This window comes from Caretta caretta, chromosome 12, assembly GCF_965140235.1.
Source record: "Caretta caretta isolate rCarCar2 chromosome 12, rCarCar1.hap1, whole genome shotgun sequence".
NCBI lineage: Eukaryota > Metazoa > Chordata > Testudines > Cheloniidae > Caretta > Caretta caretta.
Window position 1 is genome coordinate 23571520 of NC_134217.1, and position 16555 is coordinate 23588074.

The 16555-nt window shown below is 45.2% G+C and overlaps 1 protein-coding gene across 2 annotated transcripts in view; it reads left to right on the forward strand.

Annotated features, from left to right (window-relative positions):
• The window catches only part of TDRD12 (tudor domain containing 12), a 120578-nt gene that overhangs the window by 89911 nt on the left and 14112 nt on the right, over positions 1–16555 (forward strand). For both annotated transcript variants that reach the window (XM_075118409.1, XM_048816635.2), the window contains exon 27: positions 13381–13544. In XM_075118409.1, coding sequence (XP_074974510.1) covers positions 13381–13544 — 164 coding nt within the window. The remainder of the gene's footprint in view (positions 1–13380; positions 13545–16555) is intronic.

Below are 16555 nucleotides of genomic sequence, written 5' to 3' on the forward strand. Positions count from 1 at the left end.
AGGCCCTCTAGAACACGCCATCTTTGGTAATGCCCACAGCTGAACTCATGGAAAAGTGCTATTTCATTCCTGTTTAGGGATTTGAGGGGTTTTACTCCCATCCAGTTCCAAATTCCCTAATCATAATTGCAGTGAATAACAAAACTTGGCAGGCAGGTTTAAGTCCGCCCCCAAGGATAGGGACTCTAAATGATTGGACCTCATAGGCAGAAAGATTTACATCACCTCTTTCTTATAGATGCAAATTGCAAAATGCACGGGCAAGTCTTGCTGTCCAAGTACTTTTTTATTATCTGGAAAGCTATGTCAAAGTTTGCAGACCAGCTGCCAAAGACCTCACGTGAAGAATTTCTGGTTTTGTCACTGAGGGCTTGTAGCAGGATGCTGCTGCAAAAGCACCTAATTAGCCCCTGCTCAGCCAGCTCCAATCAAGAGATATAGATTGGGCTTGGTGTAACAGGCATGATGCCTGGCCTGGGGATTGGCTCCACCTGTGGGCCTGACAAGCCAGCAGTTATAAGGGCTGGGAGCCAGTATGAAGGGGGGCTGCTGGGAGAATGGACAGTCTCTCCGCTGCAGGCTGACTGCCAGCCAAAGAAGAAACTAACCCTGTAAGTCTTGTAAATAGCTCAACACTGGTGGTGGGAGAACTGTGTGTGTAAATAAAGCCACGGGTGCTGCATAACAGGAAGCCTCTCTGAGCTTTATTGGGGCAGTCAGTGGGCCCCTGAAAGAGGGGTGGGCAGAGGACCCTGTTACAGGGCTGCTTGGCGGCTAAGACATCTTCTCAGTCTGTGCTGGACACCTTGGTCAGGGTGATGGCTGCCGCGGTCACCCCTATGATGAGGACTTCCTGGCTGCAGAGTTCGGGTATTGCCCCGATGTCCAGACTAATGAGGATTTGCCCTTTGGTAGCCAAACATTGTTCTTGGACAAAACTGAGAAGATGCTGCACTCCTTCAAGGTCTCCAGGGCTATCCTGCGGTCCTTGGGGGTATATACACTGGCGGTGCAGAGGTGCCAGTACACCGTCCAGCAGCAATATCCTCTGCAGCGCATCTTTGGCCAGCCTTTCCTCCTCCAAGGCAACAAATCTACCCCAGAAAGAGGGTTAGATACCACAGGAGAATGCAGTTGGACCCGGCGTTTAGCCAGTCCACACACTCTCCATCAAATCCTTCCAGGCACCCATTTTGACTCCTTGTTGAACCAGTCATTGCTCCTCTGTCCTCATTTCCACCCTTTGACAGGCTGACCTGCTTTCACAATGCTTGGGACTTGATCACCACTGACAGCTGGATCCTAAGTACCATCAAATTGGGTTATGCTATCCAGTTCCTCTCCCCATATCCCTGCATCCCTCTTCAGGGATCCCTCTCATGAGATATTGCTCCTCTAGGTGGTCTACTTGCGGCTGACTTTGGGAGAGGTGGAGGAAGTTCCACCAGGACACCAGGGTCATGGCTTAACTTCCTGGTACCCAAATCCAAGGGAGGGGTAAGACCCATCATCAGTCTTCACAGCCTCACCAATTATATCGAGTACATGAGTTTCTGAATGATCACTCTCTAGACTATCCTCCCCGCATTGTCTCAGAACGACTGGTGTGTGGTTCCGGACTTTCAGGACGTATACTTCCATCTGGAGATTTTACTGAGCCACAGAAAGTTCTGTCAGTTTGTCATGGTGGAATGCCACTTTCAGTACAGTGCTTCCATTCAGCCTCTCTTTGGCCCCTAGGTTTTGACCAAATGAATGGTCATTGTTACTATGTATCTCAGGAAGAAGGGAATTCATATTTTTCCTGTATCTGGACAATTGGTTAGTGAGGGACTGATCCAGAGAGGAAGTTCTTGCTCGCATCAGGACCACACTGCACTTGCTTGACCGTCTGGTTCTCATCCCCAACATTGTAAAGTCAATCTTTGCTCCCACTCAAAAAATTGAGTTCGTAGGGGCCCTGTTAGATTCCACAATGTTGAGAGCATTTCTGCTGACTCTTTTCAGACAGGTATTTTTCCCTGAAAAATGAGTGGTCCCTGAAGCCCTGCAGAGATAGTCCATGAGATGATTCTGAACCTCAGGCTAGTGATCAGCTATTGAAGTAATGTTCTCAATGCAGAACTGCCATAGCCTGATGGCCTCTAGGCAGATCAGTCTGGAATGTGCTCCCCTTTGTTGCCAGCTACAGTGGATAGTGTTGGACAGGGAGCCTGGTCTGACTTCTCCTTGAGAGCAGAACTGATAACATTTCCTGTTTTCCAGGCTTCAGGTTAGTTTTTGTGAAGCCCCAAGCTATGGAGATGACCCAGAGGTCTCTTGTTTTCAGGCATCTCTGGGTCCATGAACAGACCCAGCTGATCTCCAGCCATGGCACAGACTGCCACCTTCTGCTGTAATTTGGACTCTTATATTAAAGCCAGCAATGAACATAATACACTCTTAGGGTTTGTTTGTCTTTTTGGAACTTATACTAGCCAGATTTTTTGGAACTCTGTTTACAGGCAGTCCTGGACAGAGCCGGTACGGCTAGTTTATAAGGTGTACTGTATTAGATGGGAAAGGTATGCGAGGCTATTAATTGTGGAGTCCAAACCCCTGCTTGTAACAATCAGTGAGTAACCAGTAAAGTTTCATAACTGTTTGTTTTTCTTCTTTTCATGGTGTCCATTTTGCATCTGATGTGGCATTAGATGGAAGGGGCATTCGATGTGCTGGGCGAATGGTGTGGGTTCCACCCTGAACAGAAGCACACAGAAAATAACTTAATAGACCCTTGAGCTGGAAATCCCTCCATTCCATATATTTAGTTTAAAAAAAAACCATGGCTGCAGAAATTTACCAGGCTCCAGCTCTCGCTGTGGCTCTGGTGCTTACTCAGGTGCCAGTTCTGTAGCCAGAAGGAATAGCCTCTTAAGAGATCCAAAGCCCTCACTGCCCTCACGTGAGAAAGCAATGCCCACAAACAGGCACCTAAAATGCCTATACTGCCCTGGGGGAATTGCACATTTCATGAAAATGTGTAATTTGCAAGTCTTTTATATCGAGGACTTGAAAAGACAGGGAGGTATTCCTTGTGAGTAAAAACCATTAGACCGTCACTGAACCCAAGGTCTTTGAACCCACATACATGGCCTCTTGGATCTGAAGAGTGTGAGCACTGGCTCACTGACTCATAGGGCCTCATCTTCAGTCCTGGTACTGAGGCAGACCAAGCCTGACAGGACACTATCGCCTGAGAAGACACAGGGTGTGAAGAGTTCCAGAGGTAGATCCTTCTATCAAGGGGGCTGTTGGGAGATTCAAACTGACTCATGAATCCAGACCTACGATCCCTCCCATTTAGGAATCATTTAACCCTTTTCAGGCATCCATGGTCCTTCATCACCATGGCCCAGTCATTGTGTCCATGAGCCACAGCAGGCTATTCCGTCAACTTTCACATAGTGCCTACTTCCAAGCCCTTTCTTCATCCCTCTTCAGGGATCCTTCTCACGAGTATCTATTGCAGGGGTGGCCAGCCTGTGGCTCTGGAGCTGTATGCAGCTCTTTAGAGGTTAATATGCCGCTCCTTGCATAGGCACTGATTCCGGGGCTGGAGCTATAGATGCTGGGGAGTGCTCACTGCTTAACCCCCTGCTCTGCCCCAAGTCCTGCCCCCATTCCATCTCTTCCCCCAAGGCCCCTGCCCTTTCCTGAGCCTGCCATGCCCTCGCTCCTTCCCCCTCCCCCCGCATAGCCTCCTGCACACATGAAATTGCTGACTGGGGTAGGGGAATAGCGCCGATTGGATGGGGCTCCCGGGAGGCGCTGGGGAGCGGATGTATTACTGTGGCTCTCTGGCAATGTACATTGGTAAATTCTGGCTCCTTCTCAGGCTCAGGTTAGCCACCCCAGATTTATTATGTCAAGAGATTCTCTTGCTTCTGTCTCCTGGTGCTATAAAGGGACACTCCTCAATATCCGGGTAATGGGTTCTGTAGCCAATACTTTATCCCAATAAAGCCCATGGCTTATCTCCCCCAGGACAGGTTTGAGAACTTGACAGCTCTAACTACACAGCTGAAGTCAAATCCAATGACCACAGCATGGACTTGTACTTTGGTGCATGCAATTCTGGTTAATGTCCATGTACACCACCCTCAAGCAGCAAGTGCACATGCCTTTCTGTGTGCCTGAATTTTTATTTCCATCTCTGTATTGGTGGAAAGACCCTGTGAATGCCTTCTGTCCAAAACTATAGTTTTGGATGGCAGGCTCACCTGGGGGATCTCCAGGTGCATGGACAGCACAAGAAGTGTGAATGCATATCAGCCTCCTAGAGCTCAGAGCTGTGTGCAAAACTTTGAGTCCTTACTCCCTAGCATCAAGGGACTGACAAGCCAAATAATGACTGAGACTACAACCTCCATTTTCTACATCAGCAAACGGAGTAGGCAGGGTGTTCCCTGGTATACGAAGAAGCAATCAGATGTGGAACTGGTGCATCAGATGCCAAAGTGGCTGTCCACTTACCTGGTCTGCAGACAACTTGAGCAGATGCTTCTCCTCAAACCAGGAGTGTGAGATCAAGGACTCCATCCTTCAAGACATCTGTTCCGAATGTGACTCCTTGAATGGTCCTATTTGTAACATAAGAAAAAATATGAAGTGTAAATGCTCTTCAATAGTAGAGGCAGGAGTGCCCTGTCTGATCCCTTTTTAATCTTGTGGACCTAGAGCCTTATGTCTGGTCTGGTCCCGCTTATGCTGCAGTCTGCACTTTTTCACAATTGAAGTTTTCTGCTCAGCATCTGATTTTTCTGTGTTTCCTAGAGGAAGACAAGGATTTTAAAGGGCACCTTGGGAGGAGGTTGACAATGCCACTGGCACTGACCCTGGATTCCTGGGGCTATTGATGCCTGTAACTCGGGATCAGAGTTTGGGCACACTGACTGCTCCATCAAGAAGGCCCTCAAATGGAACTTTCTGGAGCACTGGGTTTGATTTGAGAAAGATCTGCATATTTTGCAGCTATTTGGAATGTGTCCCTCATCGAAATAGAATAAACACCTTGTGTGGCTGTCATTCAAAAGTATGATGGCCTTGTAGGGGGTGATTCTTAAATCCCAGGGAACTGGTGTTTGAATGTTGAGTGTTTGGTGGCTAAGTTCTTTCCTTGCTAAAGATCCCAAATCCAGGAAAATAAAGCCTAATGCTATCACTGATTTACAAACTGCTATTTATCTAAGAACTATGTACAACAAGAAAACAGGTGTTCTGAGTCTGAGCTGCTCCAGCTTGCATCAGGGGCAGTAAGAAGGACCTTGTTGTGATCAGACAGCTCCATCCTTCAAACTCTCACCAGAGCTCACAAGGTTGCCATCCCAATGGATCCTGCTGACTAGGATGTTTTCTGATGCATGACGACTGGACACTCAAATACTAGCTGTGGAATGTGTACATGGTTTACACACATCAAACATCAGTTACTATGCCAGTAAGTAACATCTCTTTCTCAGAGCGCTCTACAAGATAAGGTATAACTTGGACAAGCTCATTTTGATAGCTGTTCTGGTTCCCAGACATGTTAAACCTCTCAAATTCCCAGCCCAAGGTCTCCCCCCTGCTGCTGGTTTGGCTCTTACAGAGTGACTGTAGGTTCCTGCATCCAGATCTGACGTCTCTACATATCACTGTTTGGCTGCTGGATGGTTGTCCACTTTAGAACGGTCATGCACCTCATCTGTCTGTGGTAGTCTGGTAAAGAGTAGGAAGGTCTACAAGGCAGACTTCCCTGGCAAGATGAACAAGGTTTTCATTCTGTTGCTGACGGAAGGCCCTCATTAGGTACAAATGTCTGATGCTGAAAGTCCTAGAATATCTGTTGGAATTGAAACAAAGTGACCCCTACCACCAAGCTCAGTCAAAGTGCATTTACCGTCAGTCTCTGCACACTATCTACCAATAAAAAGCTATACAGTTTCACCCAACTGTAGGGTCTCTTGAAAGGTCTGATTTAAGGATCTGATTCCTCCGTGGGACCTTAACTTTTGGACCTTTTGCACTGCCTCCCTTGTCTCCTGAGCTTATGATGCTTATTCCCTGATACTTATCAAGTAAAATATCTACCTTGGTTGTAATTGCTTCAGCAAGAAGAGTAGGAGAGATTGATGCATTGACGGCTGACCCTCCTTCTTCAAGTAGCGTCCATACACATGCTCCACTGTAGATGTGCTTGTGTCCCTGCTCTGCTGATTGGAGAAACTCGGTACTAGTGTCCGTTAGGCCCGCACATGCTTTTTGTCTTCTCCGGCCATGCCAACGTATCTAGTCAGCACATGGGGGCTAATCCCCCTTGGTTCTTTCTGAACCGACCCGGGCTAGAGATGGAGATATTGCTTTCAATTTTGCATTTCTATAGTTAGTCTGCTAGTACTTAATATAGTTATACTTAAAGTTATTCCCTTTTTCTTATCTTTTCTCCCCCCAAAAATCCTGCTTTTTCCCCGTATTGGAGACCCTTCCCCCAACAGGGTATGTCCGGTTCACCAGGCTTCAAGAGGTGCCTCTCTTGCAAAGAGATGATCCCTGTCGCAGACAAGCACTCCCAATGCATATGCTGCCTCGGAGAAGGCCACATTCAATGAAAGTGTGGTCTCTGCCAGCAACTCAAGCCCAGGTCTTGTAAGAGCTCAAACAGAAGTTCATCTTCATGGAGGCGGCTCTCCGGACCCGCGACACGAGTCACCTGGCAGATGTGAGTCTTCCCCACAGTCCTCAACATCTAAAGGCTGTGGGTTGAGAAACAAGACACTGACCCCACTCCTAAATCATTGAAAAAGAGAGTGAGGAGTCTTCACAGTGAGCCCTGAGATAGCTGCAAACAATCTCCAGAACATTCAGTATCCTCAGTACCATTGGCACCAAGACAATCTCAGCCCGGTACGGCTCATGGAAATCTACAGTAGCAGGCACCCTTGACAAGCCTGTGAACGCAATGGGCACAGGCACTGAGTCAACAGCACTGAGGGACAAGGACAGGAGTAAGCAGGCCACTAAAAAGACATTGCTGGTAGACGATTCTCCATAGGTACTGTTGTCAGTGCCTTATCCAGCACCAGAGTGATTGGTCTGGGCAAGATCCCCATCCCCCTGGTACTGCCAATGGCACTGAGTTGGTCAGTACCGCTGGAATTCTGGCACTCAAGGGGCCTCCATGTATCTCCGTGTACCAGAGTCTCCTCTTCACAGTACTGGGACCTCCGCACTGAGTCTTCTCTGCTGTTCTGCCGTGCCCTCCACTCTCTAGTGTGGTCTTGGATAGAGAACTGAAGGAGGTGTCAAGTACTTCTCCCAAGCTCCTTATGGTGCCCAGTATTAACAGGGCCCCTGAGCCATACCCTCAGATGGCCCCACCAGCATCATCTTGGTATAGCCACCCACTACCATGCTCTGTGCCACCACCACCCCAGTGGCTATACAGGGACCCTTGGGCCGTATATCACCACCTTGTTTCTCAAGCTTCTAGCCCCACCCAGGAACCCTGGGTGCACCCCTTCAACCGTGCCCTTCAGAGCGTCAGAACCTCCAGAAGAAATGTGGAGGAACAGGAGGGTCGTGTTGAGGAAGAGATGACCATGAAGATCACATCCTCCTCCTTCCTGGATAAGGCCATCGTGCTTCCCCCCCACCATTTCTGGCTGATGACTTTCGCCTCTTCCACGACCTACTGAAGCGAGTGACATGCACTATCCAGTTACCACTAGAAGAAGTCAGAGACACCCACCATCGTCTCCTTGACATACTCCTTTCATCCTCATCCTCAAAAATCGCCCTACCTATTAATGAAGTCACTCTGGACCCTGCAAAACCCATGTGGCCAACCCCAGTGTTTCAGCATCTACTTGCTTTCAAGCGGGTGAGCAAAAAATATGTCCCAGCGAGGGAGACTGAATTCCTCTTCTCCCACCCTCCATCCACCTCCATTGTGGTGGACACTAATTCCTGCGGCCGTCAACACCAGATGAGATCCACTCCCTACAGTAGAGACTGGAAGAGTTTGGACCTTTTCAGGAGGAAGCGTACTCCTCGGCCAGGCTTCAGTTTCAAATTGCCAATTACCAAGCCCTGATGGTGAAATATGACTATCTAAACTATTAGAAACTGAACAGTTTTATTGAGCAGCTGCCCGAGTCGCACTGCAACTAATTTAAGGTTAGAACATCCAACAGGGACAGTTTGTGGCCAAGGCTACATTACAGTCTGCCCTCGATACAGCTGACACAGCAGCCAGGTCCATCTCCATGGCTGTGGTGATGGACAAAAGAGAAAATTTAGTCCACAGTCCCAGCACAAACCATGCACCTCCCAATACCCAGCTCAGCATTACTACAAGCCACAGAGAAAGACAAATAAATTTTCGAGGAGTAAGCCATCTAGCCTGCAGTCTTCTTAGTCCCAGCCATCTATGTCCAAGCACCAATTTTGATGTGTTGGTCAAGTCATTGATAGAACACTCCCCCAGCTGCTATGGCTGACCACCACTGTCCAGCCATTTTGCCACCAGCTGGCAGTGTTCTGCAGCACCTGAAAACACATAATATCGGACCGATGGAGATCATTTGTAATGGGCACTCTATCCATTTTACCTCCCGCCCTCTCCACAACGTTCTTCCCTGTCCCTCTTCAGGGACCCTTCTCAAAAGAGTTTACTACAACAAGACGTAGATAGTCTCCTCCAGATAGGAGCCATAGAACCAGTACCTCAACATCTATGAGGCAAAGGGTTCTACTCTCACTATATTTCCTAATAACCAAGAGGAAAGGACGTTGGAGACCCATACTAGACCTCAGAGCTCTGAACAAATTTGTCAAAGCTCAAAAATTCAAGATGGTCACTCTAACAACAATCATTCCAGCATTGGAACAGGGAGACTGGTTTTTGGTCCTTGATCTTCGTCAAGGTTCCTTCCCCACTCTGAACTCTAGGGTACAGATGTGGGGACCTGCATGAAAACCTCCTAAGCTTACTTTTACCGGCTTAGGTTAAAACTTCCCCAATGTACAAATTAATTTTACCCTTGGATTTCCACTGCCACCACCAAACTTTATCTGGGTTTACTGGGAAACGTAGTTTGGACACGTCTTTCCCCCCAGAATCCTCCCAACCCTTGCACCCCGCTTCCTGGGGAAGGTTTGGTAAAAATCCTCACCAATTTGCATAGGTGACCACAGACCCAAACCCTTGGATCTTAGAACAATGAAAAAGCATTCAGTTTTCTTACAAGAAGACTTTTAATAGAAGTAAAGGAATCACCTCTGTAAAATCAGGATGGTAGATACCTTACAGGGTAATTAGATTCAAAACATAGAGATCCCTCTAGGCAAAACCTTAAGTTACAAAAAAGACACACAGACAGGAATAGTCATTCTATTCAGCAAAGTTCTTTTCTCAGCCATTTAAAGAAATCATAATATAACACATACCTAGCTAGATTACTTACTAAAAGTTCTAAGACTCCATTCCTGTTCTGTCCCTGGCAAAAGCAGCATACAGACAGACACAGACCCTTTGTTTCTCTCCCTCCTTCCAGCTTTTGAAAGTATTTTGTCTCCTAATTGGTCATTTTGGTCAGGTGCCAGCAAGGTTACCTTTAGCTTCTTAACCCTTTACAGGTGACAGGATTTTTCCTCTGGCCAGGAGGGATTTTAAAGGGGTTTACCCTTCCCTTTATATTTATGACAATCTTCAAGACATTATCTTATTTCAGTCCTACCAACTCACAGACAATTCCTCAGATCCACTCTAGGACAAGACTACTACCAGTACAGGGTATTCACCTTCGGGCTGTCATCGGCCCCGAGAGTATTTTCCTCAGTTCTCACAGTAGTAGCCACACACTTACACTCCCAAGGGATCATGATTTACCCTTATCTGGATGATTGCCTCCTCAGAACCTGGCCTCTCCAAGAGGCTCACCAAATCACAGAACTGGGACTACAGATCAACTCTCAATGAAACTCCTGGAATTTATAGTCACCGACCTCAACTCGTTATAGGCCAGAGCTCTCCTGCCTCAACATAGATTCTTGTCTCTGGCCACACTCCTAGAGACCATTCAAAGCAGTCTGCAAATATCAGCCAGACACTGCCTCCAACTCTTGGGGCATATGGCAACGGGCACAAGGGTAATACATCAGGCCAGGCTTCCCGTGCAATGTCTCCAGATGTGGTTCAGCTCAGTTTACAGATCAAAGAGGGACAGACCAGACAAACCCCTGTCACCGCCCACCAGGATCAAAAACTCCTTAGATTAGTGGAAGGACCCAGCCAACATTTGCAAAGGGATTCTCTTCTCACAACCACCTACCCCATTGTTGGTTCTCACCACTGATGTATTGCTCATAAGGTGGGGTTCGCATCTAAATGACCTCACGATACAGAGATATCCTTTTACATCAAACTCCTTGAGCTAAGGGCGGTTAGGAATGCCTGTGTGCATTTCCTCCCCCCGATCAAAGGATCTCACACGAGAGGCCTAACAGACAACATAGCCTGTATGTACTACATAAATTGACAAGGGGTAGCCAGGTCACCTTTGTGGGGGATAGGGATTCCAAGTGTCCCTTCCCTGAATTTTTGTGTAAATCACTTGGTGGTGGCAGCGATACCATCCAAGGACAACGAAAAGAATTTGTGTCTGGGGAAAGGTTTAACCTAAGCTGGTAGAATATAAGCCTAGGGGGTCTTCCATACGGGTCCCCACATCTGTACCCCAGAGTTCAGTGTGTGTGTGTGGGGGGGAACCCTGATAGTTCCTATCTCAGAAATTTATAGAGTGGCGACATGGGCGTCTGTCCACACCTTCGCAGAACATTATGTGATCACTGGGGACTCTGCCTCTGATGCTCTCTTTGGCTCCACAGTATTGTCATCTGTAACTGATCTGACTCTGAAGTCCCAACCCGCTAATAGGGATATTGCTCGGGTGTCATCTACAGTAGAGCACCCATAGGGATACTGCTCGAAGAAGAATTTGCTCACCTTGTGCAATAATGATGGTTCTTTGAGATGTGTGTCCATATGGATGCTCCACAGTTCACCTTCCTACCCTCTACTTCAGAGTTTTTGTCATTGACTCTGCAGTAGAGAAGGAACGGAGGGGTGTTAGCTCATGTGCGCTGACTAGCCTTGTAGCAAGGCACGAGGAGAAACAACCCATGTACGGGCTTAATGGACATTGCTACCGAAGTTCTGCGATCAGCAGCGCAGGAATGCAAGCACACTCATAGGGGGACATATCTTAAAGAACCATTGTTATGCACAAGGTGAGTAACTTCTTATGCAGTCTTCTCTCCAGACAATGTGTCCTTAAGAGCATATCTAAACTTCTTTCCAAAGGTAGTCGTAGAGTTTCTTTTGACCAACAAATCCACCTGCCAGAGTTCTTTCCTAAAACTTCATGTCTCCAAGGTGGAAGCCACTCTGCACAATTGAGATGTTGGAAAGGCATTCTGTTTGCAGAGAACAAACAAAACCGTTCATGTCTTTACCTAGACTGCTTCCATTACAGAGAAGCTCGAAGGCAAAGCCATATCAATCCAGAGACTATTGAACTGGATTTTTGATTGCATGAGGACTTGCTGTGGAGTGGCCAATCTGAGATCACACCCCCTCTGAGATCACTCCACCGGGACTCAAGCAGCCTCAGCAGTATTGTTAAGGAACACACATATTTCTGACATAAGCAAAGCAGCCACCTGAGGATCCATTCACATGTTCACAAAACAGTGCTATTACTGAAGCCTGCAAGCTGAGTGCTGTGTTTGCAAGGCTGTGCTGTAGCATGTTCTTCTGAAGACTCTAAGCTTCCTCAGCCATTGCATCCTTTCACTTGAAGAGAATGAGATGTCACATATCTACAATAACTGGAGGAGTTCAAGGTGTTTTGTCCATATACTCACATTCCACAACCAGTCATCCATTTCCTCGACCTCAGAGTCCTTTACTCAGAATTCTGCAGTTGGGACAAAACTGAGAGGCGGTGGGCATGCTCTGCCCTTTTATGCCCTTGTCATTAAGCACAAAGATTCTCGGGGTACATGAGCACCATACAGACACTGCTGGCCAAAAGACTCTGAACTGAAGTCCATAGATTCCATACACACCATTAGTGAAATGTGCATGTGGGCAACACATCTGAAACTCCAGTTGCAGTACAGGTGAGAAACCAGATGTCTCCTGGTTTGGAGACAAATTGGATAAGATACATGGTGCATCCATACCAAATCAGTCCTTCCTATTGCCATAAAGTGCCTTGAGAAGGCACAGGAAGTCTTAACTGGTAGAAATGCTCCTTTTGTCCAGAAGTACTAGTCACAGACATTCCCAAGTTAGGATGGCCAGGAAAACTGTGGCTCAGATAGTAAATCCAGAGGTGTCAGCAAAACCCCTAAGAGCACACCATGGCAGTCTGAGTCTAGGAGACACAATATCCCACTTCTCAAGAGAATGGTCTCTCTTAACCAGGGATAAATAGATGAAAGGAGCTAAGGGCTCCATCCCATCCCTTCTTAATCCAATCACCCATTTTGAAAAATCCTATCAAATACAAGCTCTCAAAAGATCTCACATCTTTTGGATATAAAAACATACAATTGATTCCCTCAGACTAAAGGTTCTTAAGTGTATATTTGAATTCATCTTTGTCCAGAAAGGCAGAGGAGGGATCAGAGCTGTCCTGGGTTTCAAGTCTTCAGTCTTAACTAACCCAAAAAATTTAGTGTCAACAAATTTGCTTTTCTCTACTAAAGTCTTTTTTTCCTGATTATTAATATTTTAATACCAGATTCCAGAGTCCCAGTTCCTCATTCATTTGCCTGGTGGGTTGATGGTGAGCTCAGTCTGGAAGTCTTGGGAGTCCCAGGACCCTAAGACTCTTTGCAAATGGGAGACTATAGTCTAGGGCTCTTGGCAGAAGTGGATGGGAAACTGTAATTCTATTTCATGGAGAATCTCAGAAGTTTTGATTTCCATTCCAAATTGGAACAGAACCAGATTTTGACATCTGTCTTCTACAAATCAGACTTACCATTCTCCACCTAGCTCTGTTGGCTACCTTTCAATCCTTTCATATACAAGCTAATGTTAATGATAGCTATCATGGTTATGGTACAGAATACAGTATAGTCACCGCCGCCAAAATAAAAGCTCTTTAATTTTCTGTTTGCTTCAATTTCTGTGGAAAATTTCCCTTAAGTTCAGGAATCCTATGTTGATGCTTACAGAATGTCAAAAGTGCATATTAACAAGCTTTTACTATGTTTTCAATATATATCAAAGATACTTATAGTATACTATTAACTGCCACAGAATAGTGAAGCTTTTCTTATTTTCAGAGTGCTTTCTTTTACACCCAAAAGAAGTGTGCTGGAGCAGGATGTGGACAGCCGGCAGAGTGTGCCGGAACAGGATGTGGCCAGTCCACATAGCTTATTAATGGGAGAAAATTTCACAGACATTTGCAATAGCTCTCAAATGATTTTGGAAAATAATCAGTGTGGTAAGTATTTCTACCATTTTTTGGTAAATTGTGAAAACTTGAAAAACAAATTTCCATGAAAAGATAAAATATAGGTGAAGGTTGAATCTTTAACTTATGGCATACTGAAAAATGTATGCAATATGTAAACATCTTCATTTCCAGTTTAAACTGCTTTTTACCAAAAAAAAGTCCCAGGTTTTAAAAAAAGTATCATTTGTGTTTTTCCGATTTTTTTCACTGTACTTTTGTATCATTCAAATATATAAAAATAGCTTGTTAGGAAAATCCAATACATTTCATGAGATACACGTATTATGTGATACATTGGTCTGTGTAAAAAGAAAAGGAATACTTGTGGCACCTTAGAGACTAACCAATTTATTTGAGCATAAGCTTTCGTGAGCTACAGCTCATGTTGAAGTAAGGCTATGTATTAGTCTAGAAGATACACACAATAAACAAAGAGGTATGCACACAAGCTCTGAGGTAGGTGCTCATCTGAACGTACTGATGAATCTCATGCCCACCATGTACACATTTCAAGCTGGTAGCAGATAATGGTTTAAAGATCTGGCACACTGAAATGAAAAGAAAATGAAAATCTGTATCAGAATACATTTCAGAACACAAGGCAATATTTGAAAGTTTACAAAAAAGGAAAAACGAGAAAAGGATGAAGTAGAGTGTATGTGCTGCAAATGGTGTGGCCCAGTTATTAAATGTAAATATTTATAGGCTAATGTTTCTAAGTCTACAACAGTAAACTCTTTATTCAAATGAAAAGTTTTATTTGGAGATCAGAGATATATTCTTTTAAACTCAGAGGTGGCTTTGTTTTGAGTTCTGTTTTAGTTCGGCAGAAAACCACATTTAATTCCATTAATCAAAGTATTAATCTACTGACTACTTTTTCCCCCATCCTTCCATCCACCAAAATAAATCCCGATATTTGCCCAGAAAAATTAAGTTTTTTTCCCACCAATCTTCACCAGTCTTTGTTGTAGTAATAAACCAATAAATTCAGAAGAAAAAATAAATAAAAATCTGAAAGCAAAGGTCCCTAGCAATATGTTAGTATTCTGAACTGCTGCAGTGAAGCAATAGATACAGTAGATATACTGTAGATTACTTGGTAATGTACACTAATGTGGGATTCTTCCAATTCTGCTGCACAGCTGCTCTCCTCATTCAATATTAATGTGTAGTACCTCCCAACTGTGGATTTCAAAGGCATTCCAATGTTACTGGAGGCTCCAGGACAAAGTCCTGTCCTTCAGCTCAGGCCACCAGAGTTTTGCCTCCTGTGACAGAACAAGTTGATGGTTCCATTTCTCCTGATCATTTTGGTTTATAACTTTAATTTTTATTTGTTTTTCTTGCAGTAGAGACTTCATTTTGACTTCTAGCTCCTCTCTCCCTCTCCTGAGGTGAGGAGTTACTGCAGTATTGAGGCTCTAATTTTGGCTTCTCTGATACAGCACCTCTTGGGTGTGAGCAGGCTCCTTCTGCCCCTCACTTAGGCAGCAGTGAAGCCCTGCAAGCATTGAGCCAAGTCCAAGAGGTGCTATAGGTGGCTTTCCAGGAGCCTCGGAAGGCAAGGTATGCCCTGCAGCCACAAGTTGTCAATCCTTGCTCTGCTAGGATATGGGCTTAAAAGGCAGAGTTATGTCCTGCAGCTGTAAGCCACCAACCCTTGCACTGGTACGGCATAGAGTTTTGAATTGGAGAGAGGTATAGGTCCTCAAAACATGCATAAAGCAGCAACTCCATTGTGGGAGGTTAGATCAGGAGCATGAGCATTCTCACAGAGGGGAGAAACCCTCACAGCCTGCTCAAGGATAAGTCTTGCAAACTCTAGAGAGTCCCGAAAAGGCAAAAGCAAGCATTGCCTTAATAAGGTGTCAGTTCATTTTGTTGATTAGCAAGTGGTGTGAATGTCAGTGTTTAAACCCTGACTTCCTTTGTCTTCCCACCCCGAGGGAAATGTTTGCTTGAACCTTTTCCCCTCCACAGAGGTTCTTTCATAGTGCTCTGTATTGGTCTTACTGACCCTCCCCCATCTGATAGCATGTCTGGGCCTGCTAAGAAGCCTGTTACTCCTGTGAGGATTTGCATCAGGTTTGTTGATCAATATATTCAGGTTAACATATACATATACATGTAATAATTAGGGCTGTCAGTTGCAGTTAACACATGTGATTAACTCAAAAAAATTAATCGTGATTACAAAAATTAATCACAATCACACTTATAACAATAGAATGCCAATTGAAATTTAGTAAATATTTTTGCATGTTTTTCTACATTTTCAATGTTGATTTCAGTTACAATGCAGAACACAAAGTTCATAGTGCTCACTTTATATTATTATTTTTGGTTACAAATATATGCACTGTTAAAATGATAAATAAAAGAAATAGTATTTTTCAATTCACTTCATACAAGTACAGAGAGCCTCCGCTGGCTCATTACAGAAGCAGATTTGCCTCTCCTGGAATTGACACCACCTCATCTACTGTTGGGAGTGGACTACATCCACCCTGATCGAATTGGCCCTGTCAACACTGGTTCTCCACTTGTGAGGTAACTCCCTTCTCTTCTTGTGTCAGTGTATTTATGTCAGCATCTGTAACTTTCACTTCATGCATCTGAAGAAGTGAGGTTTTTACCCACGAAAAGCTTTTGCTCAAATAAATCTGTTAGTCTTTAAGGTGCCACCGGACTCCTTGTTTTTGTGGATACAGACTAACACAGCTACCCCCAATACATGACATTAAATGATATTCTACACCACTGGTGGGCAACCTGCAGCACGTGGCCCATTAGGGTAATCTGCTGGTGGGCCATGAGATTGTTTGTTTACATTGACCATCCGGAGGCACGGCTGCCCTCAGCTCCCAGTGCCTGTGGTTCGTTGTTCCCAGCGAATGGGAGCCGCAGGAAGCAGCACGGGCATAGCATTTATTCCCCAAGTTTAAATCAATTTAAACATCAGAGCCAATCTTTGGGAGTACTAGCAGTCTTGTTTT